Source organism: Carassius auratus, chromosome 30, assembly GCF_003368295.1.
Source record: "Carassius auratus strain Wakin chromosome 30, ASM336829v1, whole genome shotgun sequence".
NCBI classification, from domain to species: Eukaryota; Metazoa; Chordata; class Actinopteri; order Cypriniformes; family Cyprinidae; genus Carassius; species Carassius auratus.
Genome location: NC_039272.1, coordinates 75,263 through 98,970, shown reverse-complemented (window position 1 = coordinate 98,970; position 23,708 = coordinate 75,263). Strand labels below are relative to the sequence as shown.

The 23,708-nt window shown below is 36.6% G+C and overlaps 1 protein-coding gene and 1 long non-coding RNA gene across 3 annotated transcripts; both read left to right on the top strand.

Moving 5' to 3' along the window:
• The first annotated feature begins 3,587 nt into the window (after nt 1-3,587).
• Nucleotides 3,588-4,183, top strand: LOC113048731 (uncharacterized). The gene is made up of 2 exons (XR_003276532.1): nt 3,588-3,840; nt 3,892-4,183. It is a non-coding gene; the product is annotated as an uncharacterized LOC113048731 (long non-coding RNA).
• Nucleotides 4,184-4,209: 26 nt separating this feature from the next.
• LOC113048730 (max dimerization protein 1-like) lies at nt 4,210-14,186 on the top strand. 2 transcript variants are annotated; one of them, XM_026210547.1, is made up of 6 exons: nt 4,210-4,387; nt 4,994-5,093; nt 9,891-9,920; nt 10,924-11,038; nt 11,962-12,112; nt 13,473-14,186. In XM_026210547.1, the coding sequence occupies exons 1-6, from the start codon at nt 4,321-4,323 to the stop codon at nt 13,661-13,663; spliced, it is 654 nt and encodes a 217-aa protein (XP_026066332.1). In that variant the 5' UTR covers nt 4,210-4,320; the 3' UTR covers nt 13,664-14,186. The 2 variants fall into 2 exon arrangements, with proteins under 2 accessions (XP_026066332.1, XP_026066331.1); XM_026210546.1 differs by having other exon boundaries at nt 13,470-14,186.
• The last annotated feature ends 9,522 nt before the right edge of the window (nt 14,187-23,708 follow it).

Below are 23,708 nucleotides of genomic sequence, written 5' to 3'. Positions count from 1 at the left end.
CTCCATCTGTTTTGTTTTTCAGTCAGTGGCTGTGCATTTTAGCAGGATTTGACGTTGTGGATTGTTTGTTTTGAACGCCTTAACTCTTGCTGAATGTTAATTTGTCATTAAGTGTGTTGTGCAGTTTTAGAATCATTCAGCTGTCACATCTTTTATTTATTTATTTATTGTTAATATACTTTTTTTTTTTACTTTTTTAAAACATTTTGTAAGAAAACATGTTATACATTCTGCTATTTAACATATGTAAATATATGTGTGTGTGTGTGTGTGTGTGTGTGTGTGTGTGTGTGTGTGTGTGTGTGTGTGCTCTTGTTTTTGTGACTTATGAGGACATAACCCATGTCCCCATTTTTCAAAACGCTTATAAATCATACAGAATGAGTTTTTAGAATATACAGTTTGTTATGTGTGTGTGCGTGTATGTATGTATACACCTACAGTCCATATACAGTAAATGATTATTTACATTACAGTATTCAGTCCATTTCTTCCAGTATTTTTTAAATAAGTCACATGTTTTTAAATGGTGTTTAATTTGTCTTAAAGTATCCAGGAAGAAAAAAGTACAATAAAAGTGGAGAATTTGACGATAATTTCAGTCTTATCTTTTTAAAATGTACTACAAATCATGTTTAATCTTAACCATCAACATTTTCGTGTGTTGAGTTCCGGGAAGGCGGCCAATCACAGGCGACAGCGCTGCGGCAGTCCAGCCAATCACAACATAACAACAACACACGATTTGCATAATAATCCATTTTGGCTCAGGAGGAAATGCCAGAAGAGTATCACAGGTGCTACACTCGCTCCACAATGGCGCTACAGTGCTACTTAGTTGCACTATAATCTTGCTGAATCTAGACACGGCCTGACAGTGAACATCCAATGAGAAGCCAGCTTTCTGTATCGTCCATCCAATAGGATCGCAGGTTCTCCCAAGCCCTAGAGGTGGGCAGATCGATACTTATATCGATAATATCGATACCAACGTTGGTATCAACGGGAAAATATCGATACTTAAGTTTCAGTTTCTCTCGTTTTGCGACCTGGCCGTGTTTGTCAAAATGCTGCTGCTGTCACAGAGCAGAGCAAGCTCTAAGAGTGCTGCTCGTGCTCGACACTGCTCTCCGCCCCCTCTCCTGTGTTGTACCGTCACGTGACTCACCACTAGCGCTACCACCAGCAGTCAGGCGCGCGCACCGCTCAGCCGCGCATTTCTAACAGCAGTCAGTCAGAGGCGGAGAGAAAGAGGAGCGTTGTATGCAGGGGCGGCGCCAGGGGGGGTCTTGGGGGGTCTCAAGACCCTGCCAAAAAATGCCTTGACCCCCATTTGACCCCCCAGCCTCTTCCTGATTAAAAAAAATATATATATTCGGGATAAAGATCCAAAAATGTTTCTCTTCAAACTACGCAGAACAATAATAAATAATTATTTCGATATTTATTCATACACTGAAACGAGAACCGTTTCTGTCAGACGCGTCCGATTCGAGAACCGATGAGCTGATGATAACTGCGCATGCGTGATTCAGCGCGAAGCAGACTGACACAGAGCGCATCTGAACCGACCTGATTCTTTTGGTGGTTGATTCTGAACTGATTCTGTGCTAATGTTATAAGCGCGGGTAAACCAAAGGCTTGAATGAAGGGCAATCATCGCCAATGACGGCATTACATCGAGCGCAAAAGAACCGGTGAACCATTTTTTTTCAACTGGTTTATTTGATCGAATTGTCCGAAAGAACCGGTTCACTTGAGCACCTGCTCCTTTGCCCCTTAAGTGCCCTTTTGTCAAAGCAAAATTTCAATTTTTTTTTGTAATAACATAAACATTTGTGAATGCCTGCCCACGGCCAATTATAATATTAGTACAATTTATTAATAATAATCTAGCCGTAAATAAAATGACCAGCATGATGACAGTTCACCTGACTACGACCTCATCCAACCGGGAAGATTCCTCATGCTGCACGCGCATTTTTTAATTGCTACAGGATATTTTCAACATCGTGGCAGCTGGTAAGTGGTGTTTCATTCTCAGCGAAGTGATTTTGATGTTTATTTACTTATTATTATTTTACAAGAACGATGTGATGTGAGAACATGCAGATACGTTGTTTATATTGCTGTGTGTAGCCTGTAGTGTAGAAGTAACACAAGCGTGCTGTTTGAGGGAGAAAAGTTTCACAGGCATCGAGGGGTTTGGTCTTTTTTATGTTATTTGAATAAACTTTTATTATATTACAGTAGGCTACTTATTTATTTTTAACACGTAAAAATAATTATCACAACACTGGTAAGGCTTATTCAGATTTTCTCATTCTCTGAATTATCATTATAGAAATAAAAACAATTCAGAAATGAATTAAAATATAATTATATTTTAAATGTGATGCAAATATTTTTTCTACAATAGCAACAGTGTTTACAACAGCAAGACCACTTTAGCCTGTAAACTCAATAATATCTATCTGGAAATAAATGTAAAAATATCAATGTCAATAAAAATGCATAATATACCTGACATGAAAGTGCAGTGTGCAGGATATGAATAACAAATGTAGCCTGTCATTTGTTTACATTGCAAAGGTGTTTTTGTTGTTTAGTAGCAGTAATATGCAGTTATTAGCCATGTCCACTGTATTTTTTTGTTGGTTTTCATGAGACCCCCCTTGAAAAGACCAGGACCCCCCATTGCCCCCCCAATCAAAATTGTCTGGAGCCGCCACTGGTTGTATGGCTGTATTTTCAGGCCGATCTACCCTTTTTCTGTTAGCTGTGAAAGGGATACTAGTTTCTATATTTAAACTTCACCTAGATGTGTACCAGACTTAATTATTTTTATTATTTTTCAATAGCTGATTCTCCAAGAGCAGTGGATATTACAAGGCGCCTATCAGAAATGATTGTGAAGGACCTGCAGCCTCTTTCCATAGTGGAAGATGTCGGCTTCAGGAATTTTGTATAAGGAGAATTCGTTTTATATTGTGAAGTAAAACTTTGTGACTTTAAGAAAAAAATACTGAAAAGAAGTGCACTAAAGAGGAGAAACATTTTTTTTATTAACATGCTACTTGAAAAGAGAATTTGTTTTTACATTTTTTATATTTGTGAAGTAATCATTTTGTAACTTTGTTTATTTAAATAAATCAGAAGTAACCAAAAGTTGTTTCTGAACAAAAGCTTTTGTTGTACTGATTAATAACCCAAAATGCAAATCACAAAAACAATTCATTTAGATTTAGGTTGAAGACACATCCACCTTAATTATTAAAAAGTATCGATATTGGTATCGGTATCGGCGATACTGGCCCTGTATTTACTTGGTATCGGATCGATACCAAATCTAGCGGTATCGCACACCTCTACCCTGACAGGCGTACAGTAACATGACAGCAGCTAGTGAATACACATCTCTTCTCTCTGGTTCAACGACGTTATGTTTCTCTAGCTGCGCGTTTTTCTCAGCGTTTTTGACTTATTTTTCCTCAGTTGTCCACAGCTTACATATGTGTTTAATAAGCAGCCAGATCGTCTTGTCAAGCTTGAAACATTGAAACCAGCGATTGTTTGGACTTTTCAAGATTCAAGATTTTTTCTCCCTTTTTTATTACACTGCACTATAGCCTACAACCTCGCTGGACGGGCATATCAAAATTGACGTTTTTTATGAAACAAAAAGGAATTTTGGATGAAAGCTGTTTGTTTTCCAGCCAGCAACCAGCACCAAAGCTCAAATAATTAACAAAAATAGTATCACCAGCTGCTTAAAAACACTTTTCTGCGTGACAATCTGGCAACCCGTGCCCACATCGATCTGACTGAGCTATCAGTCAAGTATTTTTGTCTATTTTTCTAGTAGTTAACAGTGTTTGCTGTCAGCATCAGAGCCTAAACCTCACCAAGAGCAGAACTAAAGCTGAGAGCTATTATCTCTTCTATAAAAGTCTTCAGACATTCCTTACTGTACATGCTGTCAGTGAAGGGTTGCCAGATTGTGTCCACCTGGAGGAGTTCTGATGCTCGTGTCGTGATAAAGTCCGAAATCTCGTTTAACATGAACAGGACTAGTTAACTAGTTACTTCTTGGCAGCTGAGGAACATTTCTTATTCGATTTGATCAAAACCATCGTGTTTTTTGTACACATTTCTGATTTTCTCAACATCTAAACATCTCCATCGCTGCCTTCTATAATACTTATTTTGTACAAAATTCTTCAGTTTTTCTGGATCAGGAAGAAGCTTGAAGGAACGAGAGGCTGCTGTTTGTTTCTGACCCGGATTGTCGTTTTTTTTAATCGCTGTTTATTGCTTAAAATGACGGCTATTGAGAAACTGCAGATGCTGATCGAAGCAGCAGAATATCTCGAGCGAAGAGAAAGAGGTAAACAACATATATTAATAGGCGATTTGAAATGATATTTAGCATGCAAATGAATCCTGACACCGTTGCTAGGGTTCCTGTATGCTATAATGCAACACATTTGGTCTTCGCACTGTTTATTTAGAGGCGAATGCATGATATGCACACGGTGTTTTCTGTTGTTGTGATATTTGGGGAAGATCATAAAGACATGCAGAACAAGTGTCCACTTCAGCTGTCTGGCCAACACACATCGGGATCACTAATGTGTCCACAGCCCCCTCTAGGGAGAAAAAACAAGTGCATATGACATTTTATTATTATTTAGCCTGATGGTGGTTTGCGTTCAAATGTGGAATTGCAATGCATTTTTCCAGCATTGCATTGCTGTTGGTTCACAGTGCAGGGATTCCTGGTGCATCCCCCTCCTGTCTATGTGTTGTGGTTTGGCTGGACTTTGGGTTTACTCCAGTTCAGATGACATCATTGGACCAAAAGCAAGACATTTGTTTAGAAATAGGTTAATTGTAATGTATAGCATCCCAGGTTCTAATAAAAAAAAAAAAACTAAAAAAGTTGTGATTTGTGGTCTGATGAGCTTCTGAATGTCTCTGTTTGTATTTGCAGAAGCGGAGCACGGCTATGCCTCCATGTTACCCTTCACCAGCAGCAAAGAGAGAGATGGCTTGAAGAGAAAAACCCAAAACAAGAAAAACTGCAGCAGCAGGTACTTCCATCTAGTTTCTGCGATAACGGAAACTCTTGCGATGAAATTTCAGTCCAAAATGCATTTTAGACTTTTTATCCAAAGCAGATTTTAAAAACAGGCTCTTTTATGTAGTATTTTAACTCATTACTTGCCATGAAAACTGCAACCAACCAACTCATCTGAATAAATCATCTCTCCAGAGATGTCTGGTTTGTTAGGAGGACAATATTAGAAAATCTGGAATCTGAGGGAGCAAAAAAAATCGAAATATTGAGAAAATCATCTTTAAAGTTGTCCAAATGAAGTTCTTAGCAATGTATATTACTAATCAAAAATGTTGCTATATTTACAGTGTGAGAAAATATTTTATTTGATCCCCTGCTTATTTTGTAAGTTTGCCCACTTGCAAAAAAACAAAGGGTGTGTAATTTCTTTGGTAGGTTTTACTGATTTAATGGATTGAATCCAAACCCAAACATTCTTTAAAAAAAAAAATAAACAGAAAATTAATTTCAGTGAGTGCAATAAGTATTCGATCCCCAAACGAAACAGAACTTATAAAATCTACCCATTGTTGGTTTTTCTCAGGTTTTCCTCTCAGAAATCGTACAAATAAAGATGATTTTAAATGTTGAAATAATGCAGGTCAATTGTTTTTAACAGAAGCATATACAGAATATTAGTGTTGTCAAATGATTAATCGCAATATTTTTTTTTTTAACAAAAGGTTTTCTGTTTAATTTAATTGCAATTTTAATTTTTCCGAGCAAAAAATACATATCATAAATGTTTCCCTGATTTACAGAAGACACCCACTAAAATGTCATTCAGTGTAACTATCTTATCACCCATATATTTACAGCAAAAATCTATTTATGACATATTAAGTGACTAATTACTTCCACCCCAAATACTAAATAATTTTACATTTGTAAAATTTGCCACTATCCTAGGTTTCACACACTGGCCATTAATAATGTATGACTCATTTAAAACACAGTAAAATTAATATGCTCCCTTATTCTTTTATTCATTTTAATATGAACACGTCAGAATAAACATGTTTTTTTTTAATTTTTACAAAAATATTGTATCACACTGAATGACAGTGTACAGTATTTCAACCAAATTGTGATATTTTATTCCCCAAAAAGTTATTCAAAACCTATGGATATAAAATCACTATCTGTTCAACCTCACTAAAGCAGGGTTGTGGTTTGATGAGATCGTGTAGCTGACCTCGCTGTCATACTCTGCATATGATGCTGATTCACAGCCATAAAGACACTTTTAAACACAGAACAGAGGGTCATCAAAGCTGCTGCTTCTGAATCATGCAGACCAACCATTTTAGGAATATAACCCTGGACAGAAATCTAGTTATTGTGTGCCACAGCGTGCTGAAAACACTGCCCAACTCTAATCTGTGTCTGGATGTTTGTGGGGCTTGTAACTGGATATGAAGGCTTGTAGCTATTTATACACCGCTGTTCAGTGTTGTTTAAATGTTGGTTTAGCAGGTAAAGAAACTGTGAGAGGTGTCTTTGTAATGTCACACTGGTCTCTAGACAGAAAACAAGTAGGGATGTAATGATATCAAAACTTTTCACTCAAAATAATTCGAATATTTCACTCGATCCTAATAGTTTATAATCAGTGATCATATCTGCTGTGTATTTAGGTCCTATGCCATTGAGTGCTTTGACTTCAGGTTTTTCCTTGTTTAACTGAAGATAGTTCTTGCACATCCAACTATTAATTTCACCAATGCATTGGCAGAGGGAGTCAATGGGGCTGTAGTCATTTGGAGATAAGACTTTGGTAAATCTTGCACCATCTGTGATATTTTATTTGCATATTGCATGTTTACACTACTAAGAATAGCAGTTGGTGGACTGTAATTGGCTTATTATCTTGCACCAAATACATGAGAATCACACAGTCTAAGGATATGCAAGTAACCTACATTCAGCGCTTGTGTTAATGCATCATGCATGAAACGTTTTTGCATTTCTGCGCTGCATAAACTCCCCGCATCTCTCCAGCTGACTGATTAGATGCTCTCACACTGCTTGGAGAACGGAAAGTGGTTTATTCGCTCGAGCTTTGAGTTGTGCAGCTTTGACAACACAAACATGTTGTTTCCATGTTTATCCTCATGTCAAGTGAGCTCATATATGACCCTGCAGCACAGAAGCAGTCATCAGTGTCACAGACGTATATTTGTAGAAATAGACAACAATACAGTGTATGGGTCACAATTATACATTTCTCTTATATGCCAAAAATCATTAGGATATTAAGTAAAGATCATGCTCCATGAAGATATTTTGGGAATTTTCTACCTAAAACTTAATTTTTGATTAGTAATATGCATTGCCAAGAACTTCATTTGAACAACTTTAATTGCAATTTATTGATCCTTTGTAATCTTTAATCATTAACATTTTCATAAATAACTAATTTACATATTTTGGCACTGTAGCTGTAACAGATTACAGTTACAATCTGGGTTACACTTTACTTTACACTGTAGCAAGGACACCTTAATTAAACATTTAAGTAGCGAGTAATATTAATGTACTTACTGTATAATTATGGTAAAGATTAGGGTTTGGTTTAGGGTTACTTGCATGTAATTATGCATAATGTATTGTAGTATAGACAGATTAGTATTAAAAAAAGAATCCTTGTTGCATGTTACATGGACTTACAATAGTAAATGCATGTAACATGCAACAAGGATTCATTTTTAAAATTAAGATTAAAAAATTTGTGCTGTCAAATAATTAATCGCGTTTAATCACACCCAAAATAAAAAATTTGTTTATAATATATATGTATGTGTTTATATATCATTATTTGTTTATTCATTTATTTATTTATGTGAAATATAAATATGGACTATATATTTTCAAAATATATACATGCATGAGTTAAAAAGTGAATAAATAAACAAATATGCATGCATGTGTATTTATATATACATAATAAATATACAAAGTACACACATATATAATGTAAAAAAAACGTTTTATTTTGGATGCAATTAATCGTGATTAATCATTTGACAGCACTACTTAAAACAAAGTGTTTCCTTATTTTCTAATAATTCTGTTACATGTAACTAGTTACTTCCCAACAGTGCAGCATTTAAAAGTGATCTGTATGGGCCCAATAATACACCCGGCGTTTTCCCGTCCAGTACCATGTCGTTTAATTAGCAAATGCATTTGCACTCATTTTTGCGCCCATGGGCGGGCTGGTCTATAAGAGGTGTGTTCAGGCGCATTTCTGGTGCATTGTTATTTTAAGGAGCTGAAAATAGACTGCGCCATAGAACAACTCAAACCTAGTCTAAAGTCTGGCACAATGTTTTTTCTTTGTTATTTAACAAAGGGCATGTTAGTATAGCAGGTCCACAACGCACACTGCTTATTAAACACAGGGACGCACAGCAGCACACAAACATGCCACATGTTAAAAATTAAAAGATTGCAATGCATAAGATTTTTTTTGTAGGCTAAAGATATAATTTAATATATATATATATATATATATATATATTAAAGGCAGTGAAAGCAAGATTTAGTTTTATTCTGCTTTCCTCTGCTTGGCTTCTCTTTCACTCCCCCCCCCCCCCCCACCACACCCACTGCTTGTGTCTAGTTACTGTTGCTAAGCGAACACAGCGAGAGGGACACACACAGAGAGGACTGGGGACATTTACAATCAGTAATAAACATTTTGGCACTAAACAAGCCCACAGTCCCTTAAACAACCCTCTGCTGTTTTAGTTTGTTCCTGTGCAGCCTTTACACACACACACACACACACACACACACAGCAGTTCACCTTTGTACTGAACAGTCAGATCAGCAGTGAGCACAGGACAGTCTCTGTGTGCCTTTCAGAACAAGAAGGTGATGTTGAAGTTCAGGAGTCCCCAAATCTACTTTATATTAGTGTAATATGTGACTCTGAAGCACAAAACCATTCATAAGGGTCCATTTTTTTATATGAATAAATCATCTCTCCAGTGATGTCTGGTTTGTGAGGAGGACAATATTAGAAAATCTGGAATCTGAGGGAGCAAAACAATCTAAATATTGAGAAAATCATCTTTAAAGTTGTTCAAATTAAGTTTTTAGCAATGCATATCACTAATCAAAAATGAAGTTTCGATATATTTACAGTAGGAGATTTCTTATATTTCTTATATATTTCTTATATGTTTCTGAAACATATACATGCAGATGTTTCATCCAGTAATAATTTTTTATTTTACTTGCTACAGTAGGAGAAGGCACAATATATAATCATTTTTGTATACAATAAATTACGAGCTTCAGAGCGCGCAGACAAAACACGCTCATGTTATTTATTTTCAGAGCCTGAGCCATAAGTTATTATGTGCATTTTTTAAATTTCACATCTTGGCATTTCCATTTTTTTGTGCAATAATCCCAAAATGTGCATAACAAAATGTGGATGGAAACATAGCTATCGGGATCCAAAACTCATTCTTCAAAATATCTTGTTTTGTGTTTCATAAATAATTGCATGCAGGTTTGGAACGACATGAGGGTGGATGAGTATCATATTGTTTTATTTTTGGGTGAACTATTCCTCTAACGTTAACAGGAAAGCATTGAGAACACAACACCAAGATCATGGGGTCAATGTGCAAGGAATGCAGAAACTCATTCATAAACCTGCTTTGGATAAAAGCGTCTGCCAAATGCATAAATGTTAGTGTGAATAAAAAAAGAATAAGCACAGTGATCCCCAACATCTCTGTCTCTGTCTCTGCAGGTCTACACACAACGAGATGGAGAAGAACAGGTATGTGCATGTAACCCTTGTGGATTATACCTCATTATATCCTTACCGAATTAGATTCAGATTAAACTTCGGTAATTAAAAACTACATGAGCAGGGAATTTGACCAAATGCCTCGTCTGAGTTATTTTGGAGGATAATGCTCAGAGATGAGTAACTCCTAACAATGCATTCAGAGCCGCTTTCATCTGCTGTTTAGAAATATATCCAGGTGAAGAAGGAAAGCACGTCTCCTTGTGTCTCTGCTGTTGTTTCAAATGAGAGTCCAGGGCTGATATTTATAAAGCGACTCGAGTGGGAGAGCATTTGTGATGCAGATTTGAATAAATGGGCTGCACGTCTGATGTGAGACCAGCACAGCTGTGTAGTAATGATTCATGTGGTTTTGGCTCTATATATATTAATATACCAAGCTACGTTTTATGTACATGTATGAACATTGGTACACATACGTAAGACACTATTACCTACAAAAAAGTCTCTTGGTACAATATCCAAAAACCAACAGGAAGTCTGTTATTTAGAATTTCCTGTACGATGTTTGTGCAGTTATAGGCCACGTGTCACACACAGTGCAGCAAACGACTACACACACACACACACACCAACAAATTTTGTATATTTTTTTATCATCAAATATCACCAAAGTCAACATAATTTTAGGTTTGTTCTGAACTTACTGGAATTATATTTTTTCCTGAAGTAAAATAAATAAATTTTTTTTCTAACAAGCTTTTTCTGTAGTTTGTGTTTGTTTTATCCCCCGTGCGATTCTAAAGAGCTCTAAAGCTTCCTGAATGACACACAAGCATCGTAAAAATATAAAAGAACTACTCAGAGTGACTCATGCACTATATTCTTACTACGCCTTTGTATGATGAACGAACAGAAATGTGTTAACTTCACAGATCATAATTGCATTCTTCTCATTTTTATGATTCATGTTGCTACTGCTGTTTACTGGAAGTGTTTTCTGACTCACTTTCTTGTCGTCTGTCCCATCCAGGAGGGCACATTTACGGCTGTGTTTGGAGCGCTTAAAATCCCTCGTGCCCTTAGGACCAGACTCAAACCGGCACACAACCCTCCGCCTCCTCACGAGGGCTAGAGAACACATCAAGGTATGTGCCAGCGTCCCACTGGAGGTGATAGTGTTCTCAGATTCTCACAAGAACTTCACGCAGTGATCCGATGTTAAAGCAGCAAGTCACAAGAGTCGGTTACGGTGATTTTACCATGGTTAAGTGGTGTTGTATAATTAGTTAACTTTTTTTTTAAACCTGATGCGTACAGTTAGGGCTGGGCGATGTCTTGATCTGTACTTTGACAGATACTTGATTTTTTAAATATTTTTTTAACTAGAGAATGTAACTACAACATGATTCACCTTTTTCTTTATTAACCCTTTAGTTAAAAATATTCTGTTCCACGTGCACCACACATGAAATTGTTAACAGGATATAAATTTTTAACAAAACACAGAAAAGATGCATGAACTACAACTACATCTTGTACAAACTTGAACATATGTTCAGAAATGAAATGCTTAATAAAAATCTCAAAAGTCAAGGTAATTCAAATTCAAAATGACTTTTTTGATCAGTAGATCATTATTAATTATTAAGTATAAATGTTCTGTAAAAACAATGAACAGCAGCTTTCAGTCATCATGATGCAAACATTAAATATCAGTCATACAGTAGTTCTTCACAGATTGTGCTGCTTTTCCATTATTTATTCTATGTAAACATGGACACATTTAACTGTTTTTTCATCTTTTCTCATTACTGTTATCATTGTCATATTGTCAAAGTATCTAATTCTAACGCTTGGTAATATTTATCAAATATCAAAATCGTGATTCCTTGACTTATAAAAAATAAAATCATGGCCAAACATTACATTAGAATTAATAAATGAAATGTGACAAATCGCCCAGCGCTACAGTGCTATTCGAATGTTGGTGGGTAAGATGTCTCTTATCCTCAAGATTGCATGTATTTGATCAGAATATGTAGGGGTTGAACCCATGTGTGTCTTGCAGAGGCTGGAGGATAGTGAGAGGAAGGCCCAGCACACTATAGACCATCTACAGAGAGAACAGAGACACCTGCACAGACGCCTGGAGCAGCTCGGTGTGGAGCGCACACGCATGGACAGCATGGGCTCCTCAGACAAATCTGACTCCGACCAAGGTACACAAGTCTTATATAATGTTTAGTTTAGTTTTATTGATTTATATAGCACATTTAATAACGACAAAAGTGCTTAACGAATAATTAAATGCAAAAACGGGCCTTTAGAATCATTAAGCTGTAAAATATTATCCGCCATCCCAATTTTAACTTCACTCAAACAATTAATCAGAGACTGCGGAGATATATTGTCATCTAGTTTCATTGGAAGATAAAGCTATATATCATCTGCATAAAAATGGCAAGAGATATGATGCTTAAGAAAGATCTTTGCTAAAGAAAAAAGATAGAAGGAAAACAAAACCGGGCCTAGAACAGAACCCTGTGGTACCCCACAATGTACATGCAGCATTGACAGAGATAAAATTCACAGGAGCTACAGAAAAAGATCTCCTTTTTAAAAAAAGAGGTATGACGTACACCTCCAATGGCCTCAATAAGATAGAGTCAAAAAGTAACAGGTAGCACATGGTTTAGCATGTGTGCTTCATTACTTAGAGCCATGGATGTAAAACACTTCTCAGGACTCGTTTTAGTGCATTTATGTCACATTGCCATACATGCATTATTTAACTTGAACACAACAAGGTCAAATGTGTAAGATCCATTTGTGAGGCTTTTAAGAGCTCTTTAAAAATACCCAGAAGCCCTTGCTTCTAAAAGGCTTCTACCTAGAATCAGAACTGCACAAGATTCCAGTTCACTTGCAGACACACAGTGGAGGTTTGATGATCACATGCTTTTTGACAGAAATGAGATGAATGATGGTCTTGAGGAGTTTGTATTGTATATTCTGTGGCCTGTCCTGTGAACAGATGGCATGCAAACAGACCGCAGCATGATAAATGCTTTAACGCCTAAATTGGAATGTTGCCATGGAGATAATGGGCCAGAATGACTAAACGTAGCACTCTTCAAAATGCACATTAAAATGCTATAACCTTAAAAGTGAACACGAGTTATTAAAATTACAGCTTGCACCATGTGGTTTCCATGCAATTATAATTTCTGTGCATGTGAATAGATTTTTTATTATTAAAGAAACAAATGCAGCATGTGCATATAGTATGTGAAAATAGACAAAAATGGTCAAGGAATGTTTGGTAGATGATGTTAATACAGATGAAGCAGCTCGCTCTCTTTATAATCCACAAAGCTGACTCTTTTGTTGGTTTTGATAGATTCTGTTGTCCTGATTTGGATAAACGCATCTGCTAAATGACTAAATGTAATGTAAATGTCATTTTCTTCAAGTGATTTACAGTATACTAACATATTATGTCTGTGAATGTAAATATTTAATCACAGTAGAGAGAGAAATTGCTTCTGAATATTTCTCCCTGTGTTTGCTTCACAGAAGAGGTGGATGTTGACGTGGAAGGAACAGACGATCTTCTGGGAGACCTGGAGTGGAGCATGAGCAGCGTCAGCGACTTGGACGAGCGAGGAAGTTTGCGCAGCAGCTGCAGTGATGAAGGCTATTTCAGCGCCAGTGTCCGGCGACCCGCTGACCCTCGGGACAAGAGCCCTGCGCTGACCTGCAGTCTATAAGAGCACACATCTGCCCTCGTCTCCAGCTGTACCTCCACACAGCTGCTCTAATACTCCAGGAGGAAGCTCGAGGGAAGTGTTGGATGTGTGTCCACTGACCAGACCTCAGTGACCTCACTGCCTTCGTCCAATCAGATCGTCCAGGCCATTTGCCTTTGCTCCCATCACGCTGTCCTGGAGAAAAACCCTTAAAGCCAGATGAAGAATGTCTCTCAGAACCGTCCGGACGCTGCGCTGGGTCACATGACCTGTTGTGCTCTTCCTCTAGCAGTCAAAAGGCTTCCAACAGTGAGATGTTTAATGTTTCTGAAGAAGTCACCTAGCCATTTATTTGATCCCAAATACAGCAGTAAAAATGTTTAATATTTTCACTATTTAAAATAACTGATTTTTATTTGAATATGTTTTAAAATCTAATTTATTTTTGTGATTTCAAAGCTAAATGTTTAGCATTTCTCTAGTCACATGATCCTTCAGAATACATCATTCTAATATTCTGATTTGCTGCTCCAAAAACAATTATTTTTTTATCATTGTATAAAGTGGAATTTTTTCAGATTTCTTTGATGAATAGAAAGTTCAACAGCATTTATCTGAAATATAAATATTTTGTAAAATTATTAATGTCTTTATAGTCACTTTTAAAGCACCCTTGCTAAATGAAAAGATTCTAAAAAATTCTATAATTAATTTCACTCCTTAATTTCTTTTTTTATTTTGTCATTTTTATAAATTTTTGTTCTTTACAAAGTATGACTATGTAGTCATCAAAGAATCATGAAAGATTATCCAACTGTTCAACACTGATAATAATCAGAAATGTTTCTCGAGCAGTAAATCATCATATTATTCTGATTTCTGAAGATCATGTGACACTGAAGACTGGAGGAATGATGCTGGAAATACAGCGGAGCATCACAGAAATACATTACACTTTAACACAGATTCACACAGAAAACAGATGATTTAAATTGTAAAAATATGTTCCAGTTTTACTGCTTTTGCTGTACTTTGGATTAAATAACTGCAGGCTAGGTGAACAGAATTCTTTAAAATCTTGCGGTTCAGAAAGGTTTGACTGCTAGTGTATATGACGGTGAAGTGGCCTTTTTTACTCTCGTCACGTGTAATAACTGAGGGCTTCTTCTACTGTACAGGTCTAAGATCTGCTGTCATGTCCTTCTCTAACCGTCTCTCTGAAGGGACTGCAGCTTCTTCAGTCACTCTCTCTCTCTCTCTCTCTCTCTCTCTCTAAGGACAGTGGTGTTGTTGGTGTGTGTGATGCATTATGTTTGTCGGTGGTTTCTCTCGACTGTTCGCTTCTAGAAGCACATTCCACGCAGAACAGAGGTTTGTATCAAAAGCATGAACCTCAAATTACCTGCTGTGTGAGCTATAGACCTCTGCTGCTGTGTGTGTGTGTGTGTGTCATATCGGGACACAACTCTGTATAATGACATGGGTATGACACAGGTATTACAAGGAGAGGGTGACTTATGAGGACATAAGCCATGTCCCCATTTCTCAAAACACTTATAAATCATACAGAATGAGTTTTTTTGAGAAAGTAAAAATGCACAAAGTTTCCTGTGAGGGTTAGGGTTAGGTGTAGGGTTGGTGAAGGGACATAGAATATACAGTTTCTACAGAATAAAAACCATTACACCTATGGGATGAACACACTTTACACAGAAACAAACGTGTGTGTGAGAGAGAGAGAGAGAGAGAGAGAGAGTGTGTGTGTGTGTGTGTGAGAGAGAGAGAGAGAGACTGTGTGCAACAATGCTTAGCACTGAGATATTTCAAACAAATGTAGTCTTGATATGAATATAGTTCACAGAAAAAGAGAGATATCTGCACTAAATCTACGTATATGAATAAAGTATATTTGATCACATCGTATTTCAGACTAGAAATAAGAATATATTTAAGTAGTGATTGCATTAGTTATCATTAGTTTCGATGTGTAGTTGATTTGCACTATAGCCTATTTTACGCATTGGTTATATTTTTTTCCTGCACAAAAATATTTTAAAAAGGATATAAAAAGTCAAATAAATTGCATTAAAAAAATATTATTTGTGTAAAGTGGGAACACCAGAGTAGGCTTTTATCAGTGTGCCTGATGGGATTCGGGAGAAGCATTTTAGTGTACACTAGTGAGTGAAGTGGCTTCTTTAGGGAGCCTAGTGAGGGATCTGTGTCTGAATACTGAAAATGTATTCTTTGGAACGTTAGATGCACCAAAAACAAATAACATATGGAATGCTGCTGTTGGGTAATATAGAACATTTAAAACAAAACCAAAAAAAAGTAGAATAAATAAAAATGAGTATAGATGTTGTGTGAGTTGTAGCGGTTTAGAGCACTGTGTATTTTAGATGGGGGGGGTGTACTGTACATATAGATATAGATGTAGATGTTTGTGATGTCACTGTCCACAGACAGAGAGAAAGGGCTCTTCTTCTTCTTCTTCTTCTTGGGAGGGCAGGCGGTTTGGGGTTGTATGCCTTTAGTATTGATATGCTTTTTTCGGTCTTGTTTCTATTTGTTACAAGTGTTTAAACAAAAAAAAGGGAACTTCCTTCTCAAGATTGTGTCTTGAAGTTTCTCACGACTCTCTCCTCTGCTGTCTGAGCACTTCCATCTTTCTTTAGTTGCATTGCTCTTCTCGTCTGCAGCGGCGGGACATCCATAACGTCACGAATGTACGGTGCTGTCGCTCACACACATGTGAAATCAATGATGTCATCGCGGGGGGGTCGATGTGCTACTTCTGAATTATGGGTTATGTACCGTACACACAGTACAAACGACTCAAGCCTTAAGACATAAAAATGTATAGAAATGATAGAAGCTATATTAGAGAACGCTGGTCTGCTGAAGAGTCATTCCACTGATTGTCTCAGGTGTTACACACACACACACACACACACACACACACACTCATCCTGCCAGGTTTATGTCTGTTTTAGGTCTGTTTTTACATCCAATCAGAAATGGACATGTCTATGCTGTTACTTTTTAAGAATTGGGGTACTTTGATGTTGACTGCTAAATATGTGGTTAAAAGAAAATAAGAAATGAACTTAAAATTAAATTAAATTTAAAAAAAGAAAATGTAGAGGGTGCGTTTCTGTTCACTGTCTGAAAATACATATTCATATTCAATTAAAGTAATGCATGTCCAGAAATACGTTTCCTGGATTCGGCCGTTATCAGGGTATCTTCTGTCCATTATAAATCTATTTTCAATAAAAAAAGCTGAAAACGAAAGACTCAAGAGGTTTCAAGTGAGAGAACATGAATTCAATAAAGAGAAATTCAAAAAGGTCTAGTTTATTCTTTATTCCATTTAGTTTAACAAACAGAAATTAGTCATTTTGTCATTTGGGGTTTACAAATAGGTTTATGGCTTCAATATTTGATTCGCACTTGTGGGCAGAGCTGAAACGCTGCTTTCATCTGATTGGTCGAATCGCTCCGCCTTCAGCACGGCTCTTTCACTCTTTAAGGCAGAATAAGAGTCTTATAGGAGTAATGTCTGAAACCACCGCTCACTGTGAATTAGAATCATATCTGAAGCAGATGTGGCTGGGCACATAATTCGTGCTGCTGAGACCTGCAAGTGACCCCTTTAAAATATTTCTAGTTTATAGTATTTTATGAATATTGTCCCACTGTAAATACAGTGCAAATAATTCTGTCTCCTTGGATAAAAGTGAAGTGGAAATAAAAATCAATAATAGACTGAACAGTTCCATGATAATATGTCTAATATTTATTACTCTTGTCTTTAAAGTCTACAGGCACTAGGTAGGTGGGTGTGACATTAATAAATATTTGTGAAAGTTAATGTAGTTAAATTTATGAAATAAATTAGTAATATTAGTTTTATTACATACCAAATTGAATGATGTTTCTCTTCTTAGTCTTCTTTGTTGGGCTTGAGAAAGCCAACATATATTTGAACATTATTATTATTTATTATGAGAGTAATTGACAGAGACTAAAACTTTTAATATTTCACCAAATTCAGCTCAGATCTTCAGACTCGTCTGACTCGTTGCTGTATAACTGGTCAGACTTACCTTCTCAAAAAATCCCCTTGACTTTTGTTATCTGAGCAATGAAGGCCTTAACAATTATAGGTCCAATTTTTCGTGCATTTCTTAAGCTTTGATTGTGTTTACAATGTGCAATATAACATTTGTTTATGTTTCGTGTGTAAAAAAAACAGTATTTTTCACACAATTCACCTTTCTGTATACCACTGTTTTCACTGTCATAAAAACGGGCTGATGACTTCCTTGTTCTATAAACCCCTCCTTCAGAAAAACGTGAAGAGTTCTGATTGGTTCTGACAACGGTTCCTGTGTTGTGAAAGCAGAACTTCACTTGTGTTAGCATCAAGGGGCAAGGAACTCGACCGGAAGTTGAAGTCGGGTGGGGGCCGCCATCTTTTAGCAGAACTTCACTTGCGTTAGCATTCCCATTGACTCCCATTCATTTTGGCGTCACTTTGACAGCGAATAACTTTACATCTGAGGCGTTTAAAGACTCCGTTTGTCCATTATTTCTAAAGATACACGACAATGTATAAAGGGCTCCATTACCTTCTATGTTACATTATGGCCCCGTAGAAACAATTTTTGTAAAAAATAGGCTAACGATTGCGTCATAACCACTCGTCTCTCTGTCGCATTACCGTACAGACAGGAGGAGAAGCTCGCAGGCAATTAACTTAATATGGCGTACTGGCCTTACATTTTTAAATACTATACAAAATAATTAATCAGAATACTTACTCCTGCTCACTCACGACAAAGAACTCCCCGCTCAAGCTCGCCGTCTCTGCAAGATTAACGATGGCAGTTTGCACGCACAGCTACTAGAAGATTTACATATGGCAGACAGGTTGCTGACGTCGTCAAGCTTCGTTTGATTCTGCGCGTCAGAAACGAAAGTGCTAAAAAACGCTAAACATGGGTGTTGAGTTCCAATGGGGTTGCTGTGTCCATTTCTTTTATGGTCTATGGATTGGACTAGTTTTGAGAAGCAAGTGGGCAGGATTTGTTTTGAAAACCTGGCAATCCTGATCTGAATGCACGTGCTGGAGATTTATAATCACAGAATGACTTTACTGACGAGATGCACGTGAAAATCGCATTCGTTTCTTTTGCACAGCCCTAACATCTAGTTAACAAAGCTATACAGCGTTGCCCTTTGTGTAATAAGTTGCAGAAACTGTTAAACAAACCAACTTAAATAATAAAATACAATTACCTTTTGTGGTCAAACAAAGGTGATTGGACTCAGAGATGAAAATAACCGCGTTTCGACGACATGGTGACAAACACACTCTACAAACGCAACTCTTCCATGTTCTCCATGTGAGCACAACAAGACCACGTCATTACTGAAGGAACTAGAGGGATGTAGTCCAAACTGGTCGTTCGATGTAGGCAAATTCTGTTAAATAAAATATCTCGCTTGGAATTGAACTTTGAGCTTTAGAATTTTACAGATATTATTTATACTCCAACAACAACATTACACACTAACTAAAGTTTAAAACATGGGATCACGAAGAACGGGACTTTTAATGTCTTCTGCGTGAGGTAATTGAGTTGTTCGCTGTGTGTGAGTGTGTATACGGATGCACCGCAGGTCTATCAGTGGTAAACTCGGTGTACGGTGAATTCCCGCGACAAGTCAGTAGTCTTATTTTTGGACAGGACCGCACGCCATAATAAACAATCCGCACCCGACCGATGTTTCCAACTAACCCGCCCGCAACTCCGACCGCAAAAAAAGAAAAGAAAAAGAAAATATTGTACCAGACCCGCTTCCTGACCCGCATTTTTTACAAGTAGTAAATGCGTCGCCCCTTTATATTAATTTAATTACTTAAATAGGCTATAGCCTTCCCCAGCCGGCACATGACCGACCTTCAACGTTGAAATATGGTTGAAATAAGGTCAGTTGTGGTTTCAACGTTGAAACAACGTTGATTCAACGTTTAAAGCTGAATGGTTGAAAAACATCCAGCACATGACCAACTTTCAATGTTGAAATATGGTTGAAATAAGGTCAGTTGTGGTTTCAACGTTGAAACAACGTTGATTCAACGTTTAAAGCTGAATGGTTGAAAAACATCCAGCACATGACCAACTTTCAATGTTGAAATATGGTTGAAATAAGGTCAGTTGTGGTTTCAACGTTGAAACAACGTTGATTCAACGTTTAAAGATGAACTGTTGAAAAACTTCCAGCACATGACCAACTTTCAACATTGAAATATTGCTGAAATAAGGTCAGTTGTTTTAATGAAACAACGTTAAAAATGTTTAATGCTAAATGGTAGAAAAAGGTTAACAAGCTTTTAAATTATTTATATTAAATTATTTAAATTAATTATTTTAATAGCATTTTAAAATATTTTAGTCATGATACCTATTCTAAAATCTAAAGGTATATGTTAAATATTATCATCATTAACAACAATAAAACTATATACATTTCACTGCCTTATCACACTGAAACAACTCCCATTGGTAGTTTTATTTTATTACTTCTATCATGATTGGTTAATCTGGCTGTCATTCAGGAAACTGGACAATGAATCGGTTCGCGCCTTTCTACATTTAAAAATATGACCGTTGTTGTCGTCTTTCTGTGAATGAGGCGGCTAACTGTGAGCTGCTGCTCGTTATAACTGACTGCTCTATCGGTCCCGAATTATTTCATATTTGCCTGTACATTTTTTATTTATTTTGAGCGAATTTGAGTCGTGACATGTCAATGGAGAACAAAAACTGTGAACACAAGAAGGGTCAGGTGTTCTGCGAGGTCCTGAAAACATCCTGGCAAAATGAGGTAAGAAAATCGCTAACTTTATCTTTATTATCTTTTGAAAATAGTAAAGTATTACCAGAGTTTACAAATGGGTAGTTTAAAGAACATGTAACCTGCAGATAAATAAATACCCGTGTGTCTATTTTTGCATTGCTTTATCACAGCTGATCAAGTTAGGTGCTCACCTAATGTGTTGCTGGTAAGAGAGATTTAGAGATGGTTTAGAAATTTTCCCATATTTTCCTGATATGAATCCCATGCATTAGGTGTGTTATATATGTTTGTATTCTTATAATAGTTTCAAAGTGTTTTCTGCAACATATAAGTGCAAATGTCGGTATTTAAATAATATAATTTTGATGAATTAATGAAAATGGATAAATAAATAAAGGATTGTTTAAAGCCATGGTTCTCAAAGTGTCAGGCCCCCTCTAGTTGTTATGCAGGTGAATCACTAAACTAAACTAATTAATGTTAATACATTTTAACTTAATCTTTGAGTAAGTGTTTTTTTTTTTGCACATTTAAGTATGTTAGAGTTAAAGTACAGTATTGTAACTTTTGTTACATAATTACATTTAAAATTACATTTTAATTTAAACTTTTTTTTTATTTACCTGTGTATGTAAGCACAGTTGTAGTGTTAATGTTCAAACATGGTGAAGTGTCTGACAATTAATTTTCTTATTAGAATAAAACTGCCTCATTTTTTTAACTGTAGACCTGTAGCTGAATAGTTTGGTCTACTACGCTGCTGAAATGTAATGTTGGTCATTATGGTGCAACTTAATATTTAATAACAAATATTTTCTGAAGTGGTACTTGGTATAAAACGTTTGAGAACCAGTGGTTTAAAGAAATGGTATAATATGAAATCCTGCTTTTTAAAAACTTTTCAGTAAACCATTTCTTCTTTCCCCTTGTAGAGTCATCGAGGATCCAGCTTGTTCTTGAAACATTGGTAAGAAATTGTTCATCTGCTACATTGCACTGTCACTTCTGCTAGAGATGCTTTGACCTTTTGTGATAGGTTTTGATTGTACTTAGTTTATTAAAAATTTACTGAATTAGATTTTATTTGTTTTACTACACTGTATTACTAGTGTTTTGATTAAAACAGTGTAACTGGGGGCTCTGAAAACACTGCTTGTGAATAATTTGTTAATATTGTAAATTTTCATCTGAATACATTTAATAAGTGTTTAATGAATAGTGTTGTCCACTTTGTTTCCAACCTCACTGTTGTTGAACTGTAAAGTGAAAATATTGTGTGATTTATTTTGCATTCAGTTTTCAGTTAAATATATTTCACAATATCAAAGTTATTGTGAAACATTGTGGACATACCTAAACAAACTGGTTAAATCTTATGTTCCCTCCAGAAGTTTGTGCTCTGCAAGTGAACGACGCCTTGTGGTGCCATCCCAAAGAAGTTCACAATCACTCTCACTGACCTTTTCCTGGACTGTGTCCAGCTGGTGGAATCACCTCCCAATCTCAATCCGAACTGCTGAGTCTTTACTCTTTTTCAAGAAACATTTTAAGACTCATCTTTTTCACCGGAACTTAACCAACTAATGCTAGCACTTCTTGTCTTTCATATTAAAAAAAAAAAAAACCTGTCTTACGTTCTGTACTAGACTAACTGAGAATTGTCATGGCACTTGTATGCTGTTGTTGTTCGCTTGTACACCTGACTGCTTCTGTTCTTCTCATTCGTAAGTCGCTTTGGATAAAAGCGTCTGTTAAATGATGAAATGTAAATGTTTATACAGGACGGTACAGAAAGTGCACAAGTGGGAGAGAGTGGAGGGGACGGCGTCAGAAAGGACCTAGCACTGGGACACTTTCAAGGAACACCCGAAGCACAACCACACTGTATACACTAAGGCTGCTGGTTCTAACATTTTAGAGTGCCCTGCAGTAGAAATCTCATTCTGCATTCCCCACGGTAAAGAAGACACAGTCCGGGGGGGTTCCCATTAGAAATCAACTGGTGGAAGGTTCCCTTCTCGAACTGTTCAACACATTTTCACGGCACAGATGTGCACAACTTGAAATGAGACACATTACTAAAACATGTTTTTGACAGAAACTGTAGGTTTCCACCAAAATAAAAGATCCACTGGTTTCAGTCATAAAGGTACAAGGGTTTGTCTTGTAAGTGCTGATGAAAATATGCATTTTTGTGCCGAATTATTTTACAAAAACCTTTAAATATTATTGTATTTGGATTGTTCTACTACATGTTTTTAGCATTACCTCCATGCATACTCTGCATAATAAAGTGTGGGATTATTTTCATCTGTTTTATACAGTATGTTTCCAAAATTTAACTGCTGTTTGACAATTTTGAGCATGTGGTAGTTTATTGAAGTTGTTTGTAAAGCCATTGCTGCCAGTCATTAGATTTTTAGCCTTGCATGTACCGTGTTGATCTAAATGCCAACTAGGATCTAGGTGTATTTACACACGGTGCAAGGTACGACGGGGAAACAACGTCGTGTTATCAACGCTGATTAACTTTTCAAAATCAACACCTCATTCAGCTTTCCTCCCAGGGCTGCAGCACGACCCTAATTCACCCATAATGCAGGTAAGACGGTGAAACAGCGTCGCGATTTCAACGGTGAATCCACGTCGTGATTTCAACGTTGATCCAATTTGCAAAATCGAAAGGTTTTTCAACGTTGATTCAACCATGGTACCTGACGTTGAATCAACGTTGAAATGCCGGCTGGGTCAGGATAATAAGCATTATGACCGCACACATAAAGCTTGCCACAAAGAACCTGTTAAAGTAAGGAGGATTATGAATGTGTTTAAATTATCAAGGAGACATTTAATTGTTTAAACTGGTGTTTCTCTGTCGCTAAGACGAAGTTGACCGTGAGGACTCGCCGTGAACACCAGAGAGAAATGCTTCTTTCATATGGATTATATATTCAGATAGTAGCCTATTTATTTTGGTTTGAATATTATCTTTTAGACATTTCAAGCTCTCTGTAATAAATTTCCTATATTTCTCTTTAAACCCACCGACTAAAAGATTAAGACACTGCCTGACCCAAAATATCACCCAAAGTTTCTACAGCTTTTTTCTTAGCTATTTCAGAATCTGTTAAAGTTACTGGTGCTAGCTTGTTCCTGCAGTCAGAGTGATATGAATGTGTGCGATGTACGGCAT

Bases quoted from the DNA above. Each gene is read 5' to 3' on its own strand.
- LOC113048730 (XM_026210546.1), top strand. From the start codon at position 4,321: ATGACGGCTATTGAGAAACTGCAGATGCTGATCGAAGCAGCAGAATAT. The intron at 11,039-11,961 runs GTATGTGCCAGC...TGTGTCTTGCAG, and splicing joins GGGCTAGAGAACACATCAAG to AGGCTGGAGGATAGTGAGAG. The intron at 12,113-13,469 runs GTACACAAGTCT...TTTGCTTCACAG, and splicing joins CAAATCTGACTCCGACCAAG to AAGAGGTGGATGTTGACGTG.